This window comes from Melopsittacus undulatus, chromosome 1 (genome assembly GCF_012275295.1).
Source record: "Melopsittacus undulatus isolate bMelUnd1 chromosome 1, bMelUnd1.mat.Z, whole genome shotgun sequence".
Lineage (NCBI taxonomy): Eukaryota > Metazoa > Chordata > Aves > Psittaciformes > Psittaculidae > Melopsittacus > Melopsittacus undulatus.
Window position 1 is genome coordinate 16,819,088 of NC_047527.1, and position 20,435 is coordinate 16,839,522.

A 20,435-nucleotide genomic window follows, 5' to 3' on the forward strand; every position below is an offset into this window, starting at 1 on the left:
TTTTAGGGTAAACTGCATATGTGGGAAGCAGAGGGAAAGAATATATGGCTTCCAAAGTATGCGAACATTTCTGTTCACATTTTTTTCCCTGCTTTTATCTTCATCCACCAGTTTTGCTTGTAAAATCTGTAGTCTCTGATAGCTGTAAGCAAACCCTTTAGAATTGCGTGGTAAAGAACAGAGTTGTCATACTTCTATTTGCCTGAACAGTTCATTGTTAGTGGTGAAAACAATTTCTGTTGAAATCGGTTGAATATGGAAAGTACTCTTTTATGCCGAAGATCTTTTAGTATACTTTACCAGTTTGCTGTGGGAAAGGTATATTTTACTGAAATTGAAGTTTGAATATGATTGTTTATTTTCAGTAGATTTCAATGGAAATAAATATGTACCTATGCATGGTAATAGTTAATGAGTAGTTATCTGTCCTTGTTAAAAACCAGATCACTGCCCCTGAAAAATCTGCAATCGGATTCCGTAACTGAACCTAAAAAAAGCGAATGGAACACTAAGTATGAAAAGAGAACAACACAGCAGTTGTTTGCGTGGATTTTTTCGTTTTTTCCTTTTGTAGTAGGTTCTGTGCTTGGCAGTATGTAGAGGGAGCTCTGATGTGCCAGATAAGTTTACACCTATGTGGAAAAAAAAAAATGGATTTAAGAATTATTTTCTATACTGTAATGAAGCAAACTTTCTTTTTTCTTCTACTAAAACAATCAGTGCAGTAACAGCCAGGTAACAGTGTGTCAGTAAATCAAATAGAAAAGTCATTAAGAGTCCCCTTTGCCTGCGTTTGGCTCAGCACTCTGCTCCTGCAGAATATGGAGGGTTCAGTTTTACTGCCTTTGCTGACTCACCTGTGGGCTAGCTTTGAAAAGTGTGCACAGAATTCAATTTTTGAAGGGTTTTGAAGACTTTGGAGGGAGGTAATGTTTGGGCTTTTTGCTAATTTGTTTCTTAAGAATCTCCACACTTGCCATCATAATCATTTAGCAATATCATCCTGAAAACATAAGTGATAAATAGATAATAAATGTAGGGTACAAAAAAAAAAGCCCCAAACATATGGGCCCTTTTCTGTCTTTATATTAGTGCTTCTATTTGCATGCAATATAAATGATACATTTGACAGGGTGTTGACAGCCTCAGCTCTGAGCTGCTGATTTTGTGTTATTTCTTCTCTTTATAAAGGCACAGATCTTCATATCCATATGCCTTTTATGTTTCAATGGCAAATCTCAAAAATAGTTCGATTAAAGTGAACAAATTTAAGACATTCACTTTATGCTATTCCCTTGCTAAAATTTTATGGAGTTAAATATGTTAGTTGAAAATTTCCATTTTAAATTTCTTGACAATAGAACCCCTCAAAAGCTTAGGAAGATTTCTTTATTCTCTGACTGTAAATACAAACATAACTCCTCCTTCCTAAATTAAACATTACATCTCTCAGCTCAAATCATATTTACGTAAACTGTGTTCTCTGTTAGCATCCTTCCTTATAACATTTCAAAGTATCCTTGTGATGTGAAGCCATTAATGCAATTTTTTGAGCCTTTGCTCCTCTTTGTGAATTAATCATTTAACAGATTAAGTCTTTAAATAGCTCATAAAGATGGACTTCAGTTTTCTGAATAGGTTGCCATTACCATATTCAAGCATTATATCACAAATCAATTAACTTTGCATTAATGTTACAGGATAACTTGAAGGCAGAATGCATCCAACCAAATAGTATCTTCATAATGATTATTCCTGGCCACACATTTAGCACCCAAGTGACATAAAACCAGATGTGCGTGCAAGGCCTAGGAGAAAGAATATTCCTATGTTCAAAATAAGATAATGATGCTACCTGAATTCACATACCATCTCGTCTTCTGCATCACATTCTGAAGCTGAATTACTACCTCATTCAAAATCTTTAGCAAAACTCCCACCTATTTCAAGGAGGAAAAAAATGCTGGTTCTGCAAATCCTATCAAGAGAATGTAGGCTGTTACCACTTCTTTGCAACTTAACTGTATAACTTAAATTACAACTAGAAATATCTATTGTATAATGGTGCCCACTAACTCAAACGAAGCACAAAAGAGACAATGTGACTTAAATTGAGAATTATACTACCAAACATGCATCCATTTATTGTCCTAAGGGATAAGAACCAACTGTCTCAAGAAGAGGGGTATATATTACTTTAAATATTTGAAGGTCAGCAACCAAACAAAAATTTAGTTTCATGTTCAAATGAATCACATCTCTCCCTCAACCGAATGCAGTTCTCTTCAAAGAATCACAGTTTCTGAAGTGTTGGGGTTCTTCAAATAAATTTTGCTCCTTTATAGAAATGATAGAGGCTTAGAATTATCATACAGAGGGACAGCTAGTTAACCCATAAAGTAGAATTAGTGTCTGGAGAGATGTCAGAATGTCAGTGTAAAAAGTTTAATATAGTAATACAGTTAATGAAACTGGCAAGAAAGTATTTGTGGGAAAATTCTAACATGAAGAAAATTTGTATCATGAAGTCCTGGTAAGACGTTGTGAATAATTGGTATAACTTACAATAACTTTCTTTGGCTAATTATTAGTGATGCACACATGGCAGGAAATGGATTACTCTTTTGTAGTGTTTAAAAATAAAATAAATCCAGAATCCTTTTGTGTTATTAGTTATAATCAGCTTGGTGAGATTAGAAGGAAGAGCATCATATTCAAGCTGGGTTTTCTTTAAGTCTGTCACAAGGTTAGCAGTAATTCTGGAATGGACATTTTCCTTGCAGATACCAAAATAAATGAATGTCCATTTTGGAACTATTTTTTCTGCTGGCTTTTTTCCTGTTTGATACTGATCTCAATTTACTTTCAAAGAAGATTTACATAAAATTAAGACATCAACTTTAATACTATTACAGATATTTTAAAATTCACTTATAATTGCTAGCTATTACTGGCACCTTTTTTTTTCTTTTTTTTTTCGAATTTCTTTTTTTTTACTCCATACATGGCATTTAAATGTGAAATTTGCTTGGAAGTTTGCTAGCTTACTTAGAAGCAAGAAATTATGTCATTTTGCTGTGGTTATTAAATTGCTGTGCAATTAGCTCACTAGAGAAGGCTAGAAATGACTTCTTTTTTTTTTCATTTCAACCTATGATTAAATGTAAATCTAAAGTTATTACATGAGGCATGAAGATTTCTGCAAAATAGAATTTATGTGTGTAAGTCATTCTCACAGATGGGGAACAGGCATCAGAATATTTCACATTTAATTTGTTGCCTTTCTACTGTTGGTGGTGTATTTGTTTTGATTTGATTGTGGCATGGATTCCTGTTTACAAATGCAAGCATTAATTACATTTCATATAAATACAATTAGATCTTATGCAGAACTGGAGAGTATACTTTTTTTTTTAACTAAAGCTTTAGAATTTACCTATATTGCATTTTGAAAGTTGTTCAGAGGTCAATTTACTGGTTTGCAAATAAAATTTTTCTTAAAACCCATTTACTGGTGTTTAGTTACTATACAAGTCACTAAATAAATCCTGTAAGACATAGTGGCTAGCTTAACAATTGCTGTTAAGTTATAGTTTGTTTTTAGGAATTGCAGTAATGCAGGAACCTATGATGTTTTAAAGTAAACAAGTTTGTCAGGAAATTTTCAGAGAATTATTAAAAGGTCACTTAATATATTTAGTAGTCTGGTGGAAGTTTCTGTTTCCAATATGGCAAAGAACAACTCTTGCAGAAAAATAAGTAATAAAAGTGCTGTCGTACAATTTACATATAGATTACATTACTCTTTAAACTTACAGAAGCAGTTGTTTTATTTTATTCCTTAGTTTCCTCTAACTATACAGGTAAATTTGAAACCTCTCTTCACATATGAAAAAAAATCACAGGTTTATTTAACAAGCCAAGGTTGCGAAGATGTGAGCTTTTAGTATGTCACCTCAGTGACTGGAGGCAGACGTAGCTACACAGAATAGGTGTTTGCTAATAGGTTGTAACCAGCATTACCATACAGAAAATGAAAGAGAAAACGGAGTTTTAAAAATGCTGAGGTGATATGGCACCTCTTCCCACTTCTGTTGTTATTAAAAAATAAAAAGTAGCAGGCATATTTTAGATTGCATTTGCAAACTCACCACAATTAAGTCAAGTTAACTTGAGAAAAGGTAACAGCATATCTGGATAGTACTGTGGGTTGAGTGGCAATAGAACTCCCTTGGCAAAGCTGACCTCCCTCTTAGTGGAAATGTGCAGAATTATTTTGTAAATCAAATATATCGTTGTTTTCATTCAAAACTATAAAATTCACATTTGTTTTACAGATCTATGATGGCAAAGACAACACTGCTCACCTGCTGGGCGCATATACTGGGGCATCACTAAGAGGCCTGACACTAAGTAGTACTTCAAATCATTTGTGGTTGGAATTTAACTCAGACCTGGAAGGCACTGATGAAGGTTTTCAGCTTGTGTATACCAGTAAGTATTTGTGAAAACAGTTGTAATAGATTTTTAATTTTGAAGGAATGAAAATTCTTTGATCACAAAATGAAATTGCAGTCAAAAGACAAATAATGATTATATCAACAGCAAATCACTTATCAAAATATAGTTTCATAATTGAACCTCAAAAAAATCAAAACACATAGCATAAAAAGCCTTTACTTTATGGTACTTCAAGTAGTTTGATACTTAAACTGCTATAGTTTTTGTTTTGAAGTTTATTCCAGTCTTGGAAAAGATAATAGAAGATAATATAATTTTCAGTCAGTTGTACTAGTGCATAAAATATATCTAAGCATGCAGGTAGTTTTAGATGTGTAACTAAACCCCATGTTTTCCTAAAGATAATTTATACATAAAAGATTCTCCATCCTAACACTTAAGATTTATGTCTGATACAGAAATTAACTCCATCCCAGCCAGGCTCTGTATACTCCATTTCCTTTATACAATCCTGTCAGATTTATTTGCATGGATAAGATCCCCCTGAGCCTTCTCTTCTCCAGGCCAGACAGTCACAGATCTCTCAGCCTTTACCTATAGGAGAGATGCTTCTATCCTGTAATCATCTTAGTGGTCCTTCAATGAACTCTCTTCATTAATTCCACATCTCTCTTGTATGGGGAGCCCAGAACTGGACACCATACTCTAGACGTGGCCTCAACAGTGCTTAAGGTAGAGGGGAAGGATCACCTCTGTCAGTCTTCTAGCAACATGCTTCCGAATGCAGCCCAGGATACTATTAGCCTTCTTTGCTGTAAGGGCACATCGCTGGATCGTATTCAGCTTGGCTAATGTTTGCTTTCTGTAGATGTAGGCAATGAAATGTTCAGTAAGTACCATGGGCTTGCCCTAATGCTTTTAAGTAGCAAACAAAATCCTCACAAGCTGTAATGAAATATTCTGTGTCTTCAGGGACATACTGTGAGAAACCTACAGGTTGGGTGGAGGAGAGATTCAGAGAAGCCCTGCAGAGAAGGGCTTTGGGGTGCTGGTCAATGAGAAACTTAACATGATCCAGAAGTGTGTGCTTGCAGACCAGAAAGCCAACCATATCCTGGGCTGCATCAAAAGAAGCATGACCAGCAAGTCAAAGGATATAAAATCAGCAGTAATTAAGAAAATGGACCTGTCTTACTTTCAACTGTATCCTGGGCTGCATCAAAAGGAGCGTGACCAGCAGGTCAAAGGAGGTGATCCTGCCCCTCTACTGTGCTCTAGTGAGACCTCACTTGGAGTACTGTGTGCAGTTGTGGTGTCCTCAACACAAAAAAGACACAGAACTATTGGAACAAGTCCAGAGGAGGGCCATGAGGATGATCAGGGGACTGGAACACCTCCCATATGAAGTCAGGCTGAGAAAGTTGTGTCTGTTCAGCCTGGAGAAGGCTGCATGGAGACCTCTTAGCAGCCTTCCAGTATCTGAAGGGGGCCTATGGGGATGCTGGTGAGGGACTCCTCTTTAGAGACTGTAGTGACAGGGCGAGGAATAACACATTCAAATTTAAACAGGGGAAGTTTAAGTTAGATATAAGGAGGAAGTTCTTTACTGTGAGGGTGGTGAGGCACTGGAATGTGTTGCCCAAGGATGTTATGAATGCTCCATCCCTGGCAGTGTTCAAGGCCAGGTTGGATGAAGCCTTGGGTGACATTGTGTTGTGGTTTAAGCCCAGCTGTAAATCAGAACCACACAGCCGCTCTCTAACTCCCCACCTTCCTCCCCCAGCTCCTGGGAGGATGAGGAGGAGAATTGAAAGAATTCAACTTCCATGGGTTGAGATAAGAACAGTCCAGTAACTAAGGTATAACACACAACCATTACTGCTACCACCACTAATAATAATAGTGATAAGGGAAATAACAAGGGAAGAATACAACTGATCACCACCTGCTGACCAATACCCAGCCTGATGGAGCAGTGATCTAAACCTTTGTCCTGGGTTCAGCAGTAGCAGTCATGTTTTCTCCTTCTTGGTAGCTGGTGCAGCGCTGTGTTTTGACTTTCGTTCTGGGAACAGTGCTGATAGCACCTATGTTTTTAGTTACTGCTCAAACGTTTACTCTGGCCAAGGACTTTCTGAGCCTCATGCTCTGCCAGGGAGGAGGGGAGGAAGGAGAGACAGGACACCTGACCCAGGCTAGCCAAAGAGATATTCCATACCATAGCACGTCATACCCAGAATGTAACCGAGAGTTACCGGGAAGATCTAGAGCTGGGGGGTTGGAGAAGGTATCGGTTGGTGCTCAGTCAGGCAGGGTGGAGTGAGTTATGGGTTGGCGGCTACTGAGGTGTTGTATTCTCTTCATTTGTTATTTCTTTTATCATTATTATTATTATTATTGTTATTGGTAGTAGCAGTACTGATTTGTGTTATAGCTTAGTTATTAAACTGTTCCTATCTCAACCCGTGGGAGCTACATTCTTTGGATTCTCCTCCCCAGCTCTCTGGGAGTTGGGAGAGAAAGGGGGGGAGTGAGTGAAAGAGCTGTGCAGCTTGGTTTAAAACACAACACCCTTCCAGGTAACTGCCCCTAGTTCTACATCCTGGTCATGATGTGCTGTGCTATGGAATACATCTTTGCCTGTTTGAATCAGTTGTCCTGTCTCTGTTTCCTCCCAGCTTCCCCTCCTCCCTGACAGAGCATGAAACTCAGAAAGTCCTTGGTCAGTCTAAACATTACTGAGCAACAATTAAAAACATCAGTGTTATCATAATTGTTCCCAGGCTGAAAGTCAAAACACAGCACTCCACCAGCTACTAAGAAGGAGAAAAAACCCATGGTTTAGTGTGAGGCATCGCTTACTGTTTCAGAGGGTTTGGAACTTGATGATCGAAGGTCCTTTCCAACCCTAACTGTTCTATGATTATGTGATTCTATGATTTCTACTTTCTTAGTTGTCTAAAATAGATAGCTATTGCCATTCCAGATCTGCTTCACTAAGCCCCTTGCTACCACGTGCTTCTCTGGAATGACACAGTTTTCCCTTTGGTTCTGTGTCTAGAACTGCCAGCACTGTGTGGTTAGTTGATACACAGCTAGGATGGCAAAAATGCTGCTGTCACCAATGGTTAGGCAATGGAGTTACATGTTCACCCTCAGGAAGGAAGTGATCAGTTAAAAAGGGGGCCTATAGGGATGCTGGTGAGGGGCTATTCATTAGGCACTACAAGGGGTAACGAGTTAAGACTTAAACAGGAGAGTTTTGGTTGGATATAAGGAAGAAATTCTTTACTGTTATGGTGGTGAGGTACTGGAATGAGTTGCCCAGGGAGGTTGTGAATGCTCCATCCCTGGCAGTGTTCAAGGCCAGGCTGGATAAAGCCTTGGGTGATATGGTTTAGTGTTGTGTTTCTGCCCATGGCAGGGGGTAGGAACTAGATGATCTTAAGTTCCTTTCCAACCCTAACTATTCTATGATTCTATGATTCTAAAAAGACTACTTGGTTCCGTGTCTATAAGCAGGCCATCCGGAGATGGGGACATCTTGGAAATCAAGGAACTTTTAGACTTTCTTTCATACAATCTGATCCACAATTTTCTTAGATGACAGGAAATTCTAATTGGTCAATAAGTATTTTTAAGTGCAATATCAAAGGAATTTCTTCATGCAACAAAAGTTTCTTCTCATATAATCCTCTTGTAGAGGTTCTGCACTGCATTCTGTACTGGGAAACAATAGCTTAGCCTGCAATGAGAAAAGTTCAGCTCAGAGCTGGTGTAGGCTGTTCAGGAGGTGAACCATTTTGAGTCAGACGTTAAGAGAGCTGATGGAAGAACAGGGAAGGTACAACATTTGACATGTTATTTTTCAGCAAAACAGCCTTATTCAACATGAAGCATTTCGTCTGTAAAATAAAATAATGAACATTTTGTCAATGAACAGTAATGACTCAGTACCTGAAGGGAGATTGTGAAAGGCTACCAACTGTTGACCAGATGGACAAATACTGTGTAAATTACTTCATTGAACAATGCAGACATGAAAAGACCTTCATTTGCTCCCATGTCACCTACATACAAGAATATCAATCTAACAAAAAGTACCTTTTAAACTTACAAACTCTTTGATATGTATGATATTTATAAAATACATTTGGTTTTGAACATAGTGAGATTTTGACCTTCTTGTCAGTCAGTAACAGAAAACTTTATTTGGAATAGACAGTCTTCCTTCTGAATTGCATTTTATGTTTCCCTAACTGCTAAAATACTTGCCTGTTTCTGTATGTTTAAGTCATTTTGTTTCCTTCTCGATCCAGATCTCTTAATTCTACAAATTTTCCAAATTGTTTGGCTTGAATTCTCTGCATCACCATTATAATTTCTTCCTGCATGTAGATTTTGAATTTACAAACTACTGAATACAGGATTAGGGTAGAGACTTGTGAATATAGCACTATTTCTTTGGTGCTGTAGGTGGTATTGGGCCACTGATGTTACTATGCACAATAACAAATCTACAGTGGGGTTTTATTTATGAGCCTTCAAATATCTATTCACAAATGAGATTGTCCTCAAAGTAAATGGGCAGTCATTTTAACTGCTATTTTATAAGTTATCGCATAATTTTAGACCTCAGTGAGAAGAAATTTCCTTTTCAGTCTTTAATTGGACTTGGGGAAGAATGATGTTATGACACAGGCTTTTTTTCTTATATGCTGTAAGTGATGGGTATAGGCAGTTATCCTACTTAGACTTTAAAAACTAGGGAAGAAACCTTAAACATGTTTTTACATGAAGTCTGAAAATGTTTGCTTTCCACTGGAAAACAGGAAATCTTCATTTCATTGACGTATTTATCAGTTTGATTTTGTAACTATAATGTTTTATTCCTGCACAGGTTTTGAGCTTTCACATTGTGAGGACCCTGGTGTGCCACAGTTTGGATATAAAATCAGTGACCAAGGTCATTTTGCAGGAAGCACTATAATTTATGGATGCAATCCAGGGTACACACTCCATGGAAGTAGCCTTCTAAAGTGTATGACTGGGGAAAGAAGGGCATGGGACTATCCTCTGCCTTCATGCATTGGTATTCGATTTTTATTATTACTTAAACTATTGTATAAGAAAGAAAAAAACATTGTAAGGATTGCTAGAACTGTGTGGGATCTGATCTGTATATGTACAGACCTATTTACACATTTGGAATTTCTGCATAGATCTCATCCAAGTTTGTGTGAGTGCTGTTGCTTTTTTTCAGTTTAAAAAAAAAAGATAGTAATTATTAAACATTCTTGTGTAGCGAAATTTCTCATATGTAAAAATCTGGTTATAGTCAGCAAATAGTCAACATAAAAATAGAGCTAAATACAAAAATACAACATACCATCAATGGAATTTGCAGCAAGATATGTAGTATAATATGTATTTCCTTTAATTTGACATCCTTAGAAGAATCTTTAGAATTGACACTTGGAGGCAAAGCTAAGATTCTTTATAAGGATTGTCTTCATAGTAAGCAATCTATAGATGAAGGATAAAAAATAGTTTTGTTCCTTTACTTCTGAATGCAGCCTGAGAGGATGCTAATTTCTGACAAGTCATCACTTGCACAGCTGATTTAACAACTAGCAAAACTGGGGAGCTGAAACCTTGATGGAGAGGCAGAAATAAGCTACTGGGGAGAGAGAAAGGGAACCTTTAAAAATCATAACAAAAGCAAACAGGTTACATTCTGTGAAAGTTAGAAATTATAAGCTTGTTATCGTGGTTCTGGATGAAATGCAATTAATTTTACATTTCATCCAGCTTGTGGGTAATTTTTTTCCTTACGGTGTACTCTACTTACGTCCTTACACTGCTGGGAGAATAATAAACTGTGATATTTTCTGAATTGAATAATTTGGATTTTTTTTTTTAAGAGTAGGAATTAACAGATTCACAGAGTGTTTAAAACAGTTACGAAGGGCCACTTGTCTGCAGATTTGCTTTTAGTATGTCAGAAAGTGCATCATTTATAGCATTTCAGTTATATTTTGTCACAGAACTTAGATCATAAGGTAATAAATTTCTCAAATAAATATTTAGGTGATGTTAAATCAAAATAAAACTGATTTTAACTATACTGAGAGATCTAATCAAAGAGTTATTTTGGCTTTTCACTTCACAAGAGAGAAATCATTACAGTGACTTTAAAAGGAAGGAAAGCATAAGAAGAAGGCTTCAAATGTTCCAGGGATCTACATTAAAAAAAAATAAAACAATAGGTTTTCTCAAAGATTAGGTATTAAGATTATGAAATACTCAGTTTTGCCTAGTGACTGGCTGAGGCCAGTTAGAAATCAGCTACTTACCATCTGTCATCCTCTAAGAATTATATAGTTTCACTATGTTATATACAATGTTGTTGCTATTATATACTATATTATAGCTTGACACCCGCTTGTGAAGATAAGAAATTTTACAACTTTTTTTCCTAGACTGAAAGGGTGATTTTCTCTCTGAATAGCCTGCTTTAGTGTGCTTTCCTATTTTATTTAAAAAAATATATATTTTTTTTACTTTGTACTTTGTGGTTTATTTAGTTTTCTTAATTTAATTCTACTATTTTAGGGAAACATGATGTTCTTCTGGGGTTTTGTTGGCTCGGTAGGTTGGTTGGGTTTTTTTTAAGTAACAGTCCATGTTCCTTTCAGTATATAATGATATGTTTCCTAATAATTATGTTGCATTCAAAGTATTAGAAAAACATAGATGCCAAAGGAAAACATAAAAAGAATTCAAATAAAACCACATTTGCAGGAGCCTTTCCCTAGCCACTTCGAGACCTTATATGTTGTCTTACAATCTTAGGGCATGCAGTCAGTTTAGTTGTGTAACTTCTTCAAGTAAGAGAGTAGACGTACAAATTGTTTGCTCAGATGATTAGCTGGAAGACCATCTGTAATGAATTAAAAGTAACACTTTATGTAATATTGTTTTTTTATTAGCTGAATGTGGAGGCCGTTTTAAAGGAGAATCATCAGGAAGAATCTTATCTCCTGGCTATCCGTTTCCCTATGACAACAACCTGCGTTGCATGTGGGTGATTGAAGTAGACCCAGGAAATATTGTCAGGTACTGAAACAAATCTTGCAATTATAACAAATCTTTTTGATTATATAATAACCAAATTTTACCTGTATAGTACAGAAAAAAGGGTTTAACATTTAAAATTTAAGATGCAGCTAATGGCCAGTATTTTGGCATTCTTCGTTTGAGTATGTATGTTTGTGTTGAAACTGCCTTTTTCAATAAATATTGTCTGATGAAGCTCAAGCTTTAAGATTGGATATAATGTTTTTAAATGATGATGAATTTTAAACCAATGCATACATATATACCAACTGGAACTGTTAACTAGAAATCTGATATAAAAACTAGCTAATGCAAATGCGATTTTAATGCCAAAATTATAAGATTGAGTATGTAGAAAGTGTTGGAGTCAACAGAACCATTTAATGGAAGAGTATATTTTTTTTAAACCCTCCAATTCAATAGTTTTTCTTAGTTAGACACTTATTCACACTGTATTGCTAGTTATATGAATTGACAGTTCGATTTTTATTTTTTTTTACAAGTGATATATAATATTTTCTAAAGAAAACTATTTTCTGATGAAAAGTTTGTGTGGATACTTACAGATTGTTTGGCTAAATTAACATACTATTTTATGTTAGAAAAATTAAAATATTTTTAGTTGGTTTTTTTTTTTGTTCAAATGTTTTATGTATCAGGCTTTTATGCATCCAAATGTAAAGGTGTGAAACTTCATGGAAAATCACCCTTGGAATTTTTGTTTGCTTTATTAGTGTGATTTTGTTGTTACTGGCATGTTGTTGGGTAATATGAAATCTGACTATAAAATCATGGTATCCTTTCAGCCTTCAGTTTCTTGCTTTTGATACTGAGGCGTCCCATGACATTCTACGAGTTTGGGATGGTCCACCTGAGAATGAGATGTTACTCAAAGAAATTAGTGGATCCCTTGTTCCTGAAGGCATTCACAGTACACTCAACATAGTAACTATCCAGTTTGACACAGATTTTTATATCAGCAAATCTGGATTTGCCATACAGTTTTCAAGTAAGTTTATAACTTTTTTTTCCTTTTTTTTAATAAATTACTTCACTCATTAATAGTGCTGGGAACAACTGAAATCAGTGACATTTCTGACCTTATTAGGGAAAGAATTTGCCCAGATTCAGATTTGTTGAATCTTAAAAAGACACCCCATGTCCTTACCTTGTTTGGCATCGTTTCAAATGCAGCTGGGACAGTGCCAGAGTGCTAGTAATTATGACTAGTGTTTTTCCCAAGTCATAGAACAATTTGAGTTGGAAAGGACCTTCAAAGGTCATGCAACCCAACTGCCCTGCAATGAACAGTGACATGTTCAACTAGATCAGGTTGCTCAAAACCACATTCAGCCTGATGATGGAGGTAAGTTAAAAGTTCCATCCTTTTCTACTCCATAAGAGTTTCCTGTTTTGGAGACATATGTGCAGAGTTTTAATTCCTGCTGCAGTTGCATAGGATGAAATGGGAAATAGTATTACAGGAACAGCAGTGTCTGTTTCCCTTTTGCCATCTAGCTCTGTTTCATCTTGTTACAGGCAGCATGATGACATATCTAAATGCTTACTTAACTGTTATTAAATGCCTTTAGATATTTAGTGCTGAAAAAAAAGAAATAATTGAGTGAAGCCCTTTTCTTTTTCCCCACATATATATGCATTTTTTAAGGTAAGCAAGATCTGTTCTACTATCATCATTTTATTCTGCAGTATCTGAACAAAATAAACTCAGGTTTTTAACTTGGGTATACCAAGAGATTCTTAATAAGATTTACCTTGTGCTTCCTGTGCTTGTCAGTTGCATTACTCTTTGCTTTACCTTACTCTCATTCTTTCTATGTGCATGACAGATAACAAGCATGTGCAGACAGTAATTTGAAGGAAAAATTATGTGAATGAGAGGACAAAGTAAATGATCCTTCATTAGTAGTGAATCTGCTCATCTGATGGTTTTTGAAGCCATGAGTAGAGTTCTTAATTCCTTGGCTCCTAGATATTTTTTGCCGTTTTACCACCTTTCCCTCTTCCACTGCTTGTTTCGGAGAACCTCACATACCTTCTTTCCAGTCTCAGACATGCTCCTTTATTTAATATTGAGGCTGAAAAGGGAATGGGGAGAACATTATGCACTGAAACTTCCTCAGGCAGTCATTTAGTGTGAGTAGAAAGAGACTGATGCAGACTAAGAATGGAATTGCAAGGAAAAATGGATGAGACATAGGAGTAAAGCCATAAAGCAGATACTGATGTACTTAAAGAGCTTTGTCTGAAAAAGAAGTTTTAGAGTTTCCTTTGAATGGAGAGGTATTTTATTTGATTTCTATGCTCAGTCTGCTGAGATCTAATCATGGCAGTTTAAAGGATCCATGAAGAGTTACTGTATCAGCATTTCTCTTAGTCCAGGTTCCAGTACTTGATGTTGCACAGTTAGGGTATATATTCTGTATTAGAATAGCAGAGATTTTTTATTTTTTTTTCCTGAATACACAACCTGAATGCCACTATTGCTTTATGGTTTAATAGATTTCATACTATTTTACTAACTGAGAAAGAAATATATTTGAGGACATGGAGGAAAGGAAAAGATAACTCTTTTTTCAGGCTTTTATGTACTTTCTTTGAGTATATAATGTAGTCTGAGCAAAACAAATGGTGTCTCTGTACTTTAGCTACAGTATAATTAACGAACAGAAAGCTTGCACTGGGGCAGTGTCTGCTTTTACTTTCACCAGTTCACAAAATTGGGCATGAGTGTTTAACTGGACTATTTGTCCTTTTACCTCAAGAGGAATGTTATTCAATGACAAGTTATTTAATGTCCAAATCTTTTTAAGACCTTGAATACTTTTTTATTATTATTTTCTTAATTTTTAAAATAAATATCTTTCTGTAAAAAGTGAATTAACCATCTTATTCATTCTTTAAAGTTTTTGATCTCATTGCATCAACTGTTCATACACAATTCTGCATCTGTCATTTAATTAATGAGTGGGAGTGATCCCCATTGATAATGTAGTATCATTTGAGTTTGACTACTTTACAAATCATCCAATATGTACAGAATGTTGGTTCGTATCTGGTAACATAAATTCCAGGTGAGATAGCATCTTTCACCAAATTAAAGACGGGGGGGGGGGGGGGGGTACACCTTAGAGAAGCTGACATGGGTTTTTGTTATCTGACATAATAAAAGTGTTTCCATATTTTTAACATTCATAATCTGTTCAGCAAGTAATTAATATGAAGAAAACTATCATATGCTAAATTTCTAAGGAATATGGCAGACTTTTTTTACGGTTGACAAAGATTAATTTTCAAAGTTAGTACAATTGTGCATTACTCTGAAAGGGATAAGAGAACATGACGGATTTGGCTTAGATTTGGATGTATTTTGGAACATGTCTAAATGGAACGAACAGATTGAATAATATAGCTAGAGAACAGGTGCCAGAGGTCTTCCCTTAAATTAGGTGAAGAATGTAAGGTTGACAGCAGGCCACAAGCAACATGTAAACAGGAAGCCCCTGTTACAGCATATTTACTCTGAACTGTCAGGCAGCATGAAAAGCCCAGTACATACTGAAAAAAAAAAACAAAACAAAATAATGAAATCAGCAGTAACTTCGTTTGGTCAATAAATTCTGCACAAAATAGAAAAATAGAACTTCAAGAAAAGTGAAGGAGAAAAAGAAGGAAATCAGTGTGTATTTGCCAGAAACGTGAGCACCTCAGGATCAGACAGAGATAAGAAGTATAATGAAACATTTTCTTCAGCTACCAAGTAGCAGTTGAGAGAGGAAGAGAGAAAGTGAAATTAAAGAAGTTGAATGAGAACACCGAAGTAAAAAAATTGTGTGATAGTAATCTTGGGTGCTTAAAATAATCTTTTTAGTCCCTTTAATATGCGTGAAGTGTGTAATATCGTATCCTAATGAAGTTCATGAGATTATTTCCATAGCTTTCAAGGGCCTTTGAATATGACATTGCAAGGAAGTTTCCTCTGTGCTAGGTTTTAACAGTTCAGGTGCCACACATCATTTTTTCAGAAAAGATCTGTATTCATCTTTCACAGACCATTATTTCATCATTAATAGCTGCACTGAGTCATTCAGCATTACAGACTTCATTCTGTTCAGGCCTAAGTGTGCAGTAACATTTCTGGCCCATTAAGCAGCACACAATATAGAGTGTTTTTTGAGCAGTATAAGGTAGCCTGTGCAGAACTAACCTGTAAGCATGTTTTGAGTATTTGTGAGGGGTGGGTGAGTTTGTAAGTAGATGCTCTAGCAGTATTTTATATCATGTAAGAGCAATTTTTTATATAACAAGATATACCTTAAAATGCTTGTGTTTAATTTACCTTCAAAATACAGCTTTCCCTCCTTATTTTAAGACTGGGTGAATAGTCATTTGGAGTTAGTGGGCTCTAAAAGCCTAGAAAAACTGTGTCAGATACCAACCTGGATGACTTAAGTTTAGCAATATTAATTTCCATTCTAAAAATATAATGCACAATATTGCTTACTTTGATAACATTTAATGATTAAATGCTTACAAATCAACTTCTATATTTATGTTTAGTGCTGATTTATAGCCATGCATTCTTTTAAATATCCTATATTTGATTTGGGGTTTTTTGGTTGTTTGCTTTCATTGTTATTTCTTTTACTTTTTTTTTTTTGTGGGGTTGGAGGCTGGGGAGATTGTTTGTTCAAAGAAATACTATTTAACAGTGTCATTTAGGAAGATTTTTTGATACTGAACAGCCTCTTGGGTTTTTTTACTCCTGTGTGTCTGTTTATATTTTATTGGTGGTGATGTTTGGTTTTGTTTGGTTTTGTTTTGTTTGCTTTTTATTGCTCTCTGCTCAATACATATTTGTTTCTTCCTTTCTTTTCTCTCTTTTTTTTTTTTTTTCCAGTAACAAAGAAAATGTATTTGGGGGATTTAACTGTTGTTTTTTTTTTTTTTTCATAGAGTGCTGCTTACTATCACTGCTGGTATAAAGATATTTCCTAACATAACTTTTCAGTTTTCCGAAATCAGTATAATAGAATTTATTCTTCCTTGTATCTATTCCATGGCAGAACCAGATTATCATCTAAAATGTTTTTATACTCTAGTTTCCTGATTTACTTTTTTTTTTTACTTTGAGAGGAGTCCTTTGCATTTAGAGATTCCAGGATGACTATGAGAAATAATTCTGAATACTCACATTTCTAAATTTAGCCCAGTGCTTTAGTTTTGACTTTGCTGGGGGGGGGGGGGGGGGGGGGGGGGGGAAGGGGTGTTTTCCAGGGTTTTTTTTGTTTGTTTCTGTCTGGATTTTTTTCAAGGATTCTCTTGTAACTTATGGGTCTTTCAGTGGCAAAAAAATGTCATTCTTGTAACAGGTTTGTAAATGACACTAACTGCTTAGTAGCTGTTACTTCTTAGTTAAGTAGTATATAGAATCATAGAATAGTTAGGGTTGGAAAGGACCTTAAGATCATCTAGTTCCAACTCCCCTGCCATGGGCAGGGACACCTCACACAAACCATATCACCCAAGGCTTCATCCAACCTGTCCTTGAACACTGCCAGGGATGGAGCATTCACAGCCTCCCTGCGCAACCCATTCTAGTACATCACCACGCTAACAGTAAAGAATTTCTTCCTTATATCCAGTCTAAACCTCTGCTGTTTAAGTTTCAACCCGTTACCCCTTGTCCTATCACTACAGTCCCTAATGAATAGCCCCTCAGCAGCAAACCTCTAGGCCCCCTTCAAATACCGGAAGGCTGCTATGAGGTCTCCAGGCAGCCTGCCCTTCTCCAAGCAGAACCCCAACTTTCTCAACCTGTTTTCATACGGGAGGTGCTCCGCTTGCCTGATCATCCTCGTGGCCCTCCTCTGGACTTGTTCTAACAGTTCCATGTCCTTTTTATGTTGAGGACACCAGAACTGTACACAGTACTCCAAGTGAGGTCTCATGAGAGCAGAGTAGAGGGGCAGGATCACCTCCTTCGACCTGCTGGTCACGCTTCTTTTGATGCAGCACACAATACGGTTGGCTTTCTGGGCTGTAAGCGCACACGAAAGCCAGCTCATGTTCATTTTCTCATCAACTAACACCCCTAAGTCCTTCTCCGTAAGGCTGCTCTGAATTTCCTTTTTGCCCAACCTGTAGCTGTGCCTGGGATTTCTGCGACCCAGGTGTAGAACCTTGCACTTGGCACAGTTAAACTTCATGAGATTTCCATCAGCCCACCTCACAAGCATGTCAAGGTCCCTCTGGATGCCATTCCTTCCCTCCAGCCTATCAACCGAACACACAGCTTGGTGTCGTCAGCAAACTTGCTGAGGGCACACTCAATCCCACTGTCCATGTCACCGACAAAGACGTCGAACAAGACCAGTCCCAACACTGATCCCTGAGGGACACCACTCGTTACTGGTCTCCAGCTGGACATTGTACCGTTGACCACAACTCTTTGCATGCAGCCGTCCAGCCAGTTCTTTATCCACTGAGTGGTCCACCTATCAAATTGATGTCTCTCCAATTTAGAGACAAGGATGCTGTGTGGGACAGTGTCGAAAACTTTGCACAACTCCAGATAGATGATGTCAACTGCTCTACCCATGTCCATCATCTTTGTAGCCCCATCATAGAAGGCTACCAAATTGGTCAGGCAGGATTTCCCTATCAGTGAAGCCATGCTGGCTGTCACCAACCACCTTGTTGTTCTTCATGTGCCCTAGCATGCCTTCCAAGGGAATCTGCTCCCAGATTTTTCCAGGCACAGAGGTGAGACTGACTGGTCTGTAATTCCCCAGGTCATCCTTTTTCCCCTTCTTGAAAATGGGGGTTATATTTCCCTTTTTCCAGTCGTTGGGAACTTCTCCTGACTGCCATGATTTTTCAAATATGATGGCCAGTGGCTTTGCAACTTCATTCGCCAGCTCCTTCAGGACCCGCGGATGGATTTCATGAGGTCCCATGGACTTGTGTACATTCAGGTTCTTAAGATGGTCTCGAGCCAGATTGTCTTGTACAGTGGGCACAAAGTCTAGGTTTTCACAGTCCCTGCATCCCCTCCAAGACTTGGGTGCTGCGGTCAGAGCCTTTTCCAGTGAAGACTGAGGCAAAGAAGTCATTCAGAACCTCAGCCTTCTCCAAATCCTGTGTAGCAAGTTCTCCCAAAAGCTTCTGGAGAGGGCCTATATTGTCCCTAATCTGTTTTCTAGCCGCTACATACCTATAAAATCCCTTCCTGTTATCTTTAACATCCCTTGCCAAGTTTAGCTCCAGTCAGGTCTTAGCTTTCCTAACAAGGTCCCTAACTTCCCAGACAACATCCCTGTATTCATCCCAGGCCACCTGTCCTTGCTTCCACCCTTTATAAGCCTCTTTTTTTCCTGTGAATTTTTCTCAGCAGCTCTTTATCCATCCAAGGAGGTCTCCTGCCCCTCCTGCTGCACTTCCTTCTGGTCGGGATGCAACACTCCTGAGCTTGTAGCAGGTGATCCTTGTATATTAACCAAGAGTCTTGGGCCCCCTTGCCCTCTAGGCCTATATCCCATGGAACCTTGCTAAGCAGGTTCCTGAAGAGCCCAAAGTCTGCGCTCTTGAAGTCCAGGGCAGTGAGCTTACTGCACATTCTTCTCACTGTCCTGAGGACCTTGAATTCGACCATCTCGTGATCACTGTATCCAAGTAGGATATGTGTATTTTATGCAGGCAAACACACTTTTATCAATACAAAGCCTACTCACCTGCCTGAAATTTACAGATTTAGAGTTTAAAACAGACTTTGTCAGATTAGTGATGTTGCATTTTAGTGAGCTCAAGATGATCTGGTTCCAAATTGGGAATTAATGTTTTAATTTTTAAACTTCACATGTGCTACATCTTACTTGAGTCTCAAAAACCTCCTGTTATTTTTTTTTTTTGTTAATGCCATACAAAATTGAACAGTGTACTTCAGGTTTCTCTGATAAAATTTATACTTCTGGTGGGTCATTTTGCTTACAAACAAAATCTATTACAGATCTTTATACAAATCTTTTATACATAGCATAAAAAAAGTGTTTTGGACGTTTTCTTGCTAACTTGTAATGGAAGGATCTTAATGCAAAACTGTATCCAGAGAGAATTAATATGTTGGGAAAATGACCAAAATATAGATGTGAAATTCCTTGAAGGCAGTAAAGCTAGATTCACGCTTGATCAGCGATGATTTTTCATGTTCTGTAACAAATCTCGCTACCTTTTGAAAAGCTTTCACTTGTGGAACCTAGTTCCTCTTTCTTAATCCATAATTTTTTTAAATTCTTTATATGGATTTTTACTTCGCTTATGCACCTTCCTTCTTCAGTTTTGATTCTTTAGTTTGAGAAGAATGCTTAATATGGAGTTATTTCAAGTTTGTTGGCTGTCCTCACTGTTACCCCATTCCTGGTTAGGGCTGGGTGTTTGTAATGTAAATTAAAATTAAAAAGGTTCCTATTTCATTGCCACAGAAATATTTATCTTTTTCTTAAAATCATGCCAGTAAACCGCCTGATCTTATAAAGAACAGACCCAGTAGACATTTGACTGAAGGAATGTTCATCTTTCAATCTTTTATATATGACTGGAAAATGTTACTTATTTGTGGACATGCATATGAGGTATAATTCAATTACACAGAGGAATTTTAAACCTTTGCCAAAGAAAATGAAAAGAAAAATCAGATCTTTATTATTTTTTATTTTCCCATTGTTGTTTTGGGAATTTGCAATATCTACAAAGAGTAAAGGAAACAGAAGTTCTTCTCTGACAGTTTTCTAAATTTTGCAAGTATATGATGCTTTCTTAAAAAAAAAAAACAATCT

The 20,435-nt window shown here is 36.9% G+C and overlaps 1 protein-coding gene across 3 annotated transcripts in view; it reads left to right on the plus strand.

Annotated features, from left to right (window-relative positions):
* CSMD3 (CUB and Sushi multiple domains 3) overlaps positions 1-20,435 on the plus strand; it is a 604,683-nt gene that overhangs the window by 395,288 nt on the left and 188,960 nt on the right. For all 3 annotated transcript variants that reach the window (XM_005150930.4, XM_005150931.4, XM_031050517.2), the window contains 4 exons: positions 4,338-4,494; positions 9,362-9,553; positions 11,454-11,580; positions 12,387-12,589. In XM_005150930.4, coding sequence (XP_005150987.2) covers positions 4,338-4,494; positions 9,362-9,553; positions 11,454-11,580; positions 12,387-12,589 — 679 coding nt within the window. The remainder of the gene's footprint in view (positions 1-4,337; positions 4,495-9,361; positions 9,554-11,453; positions 11,581-12,386; positions 12,590-20,435) is intronic.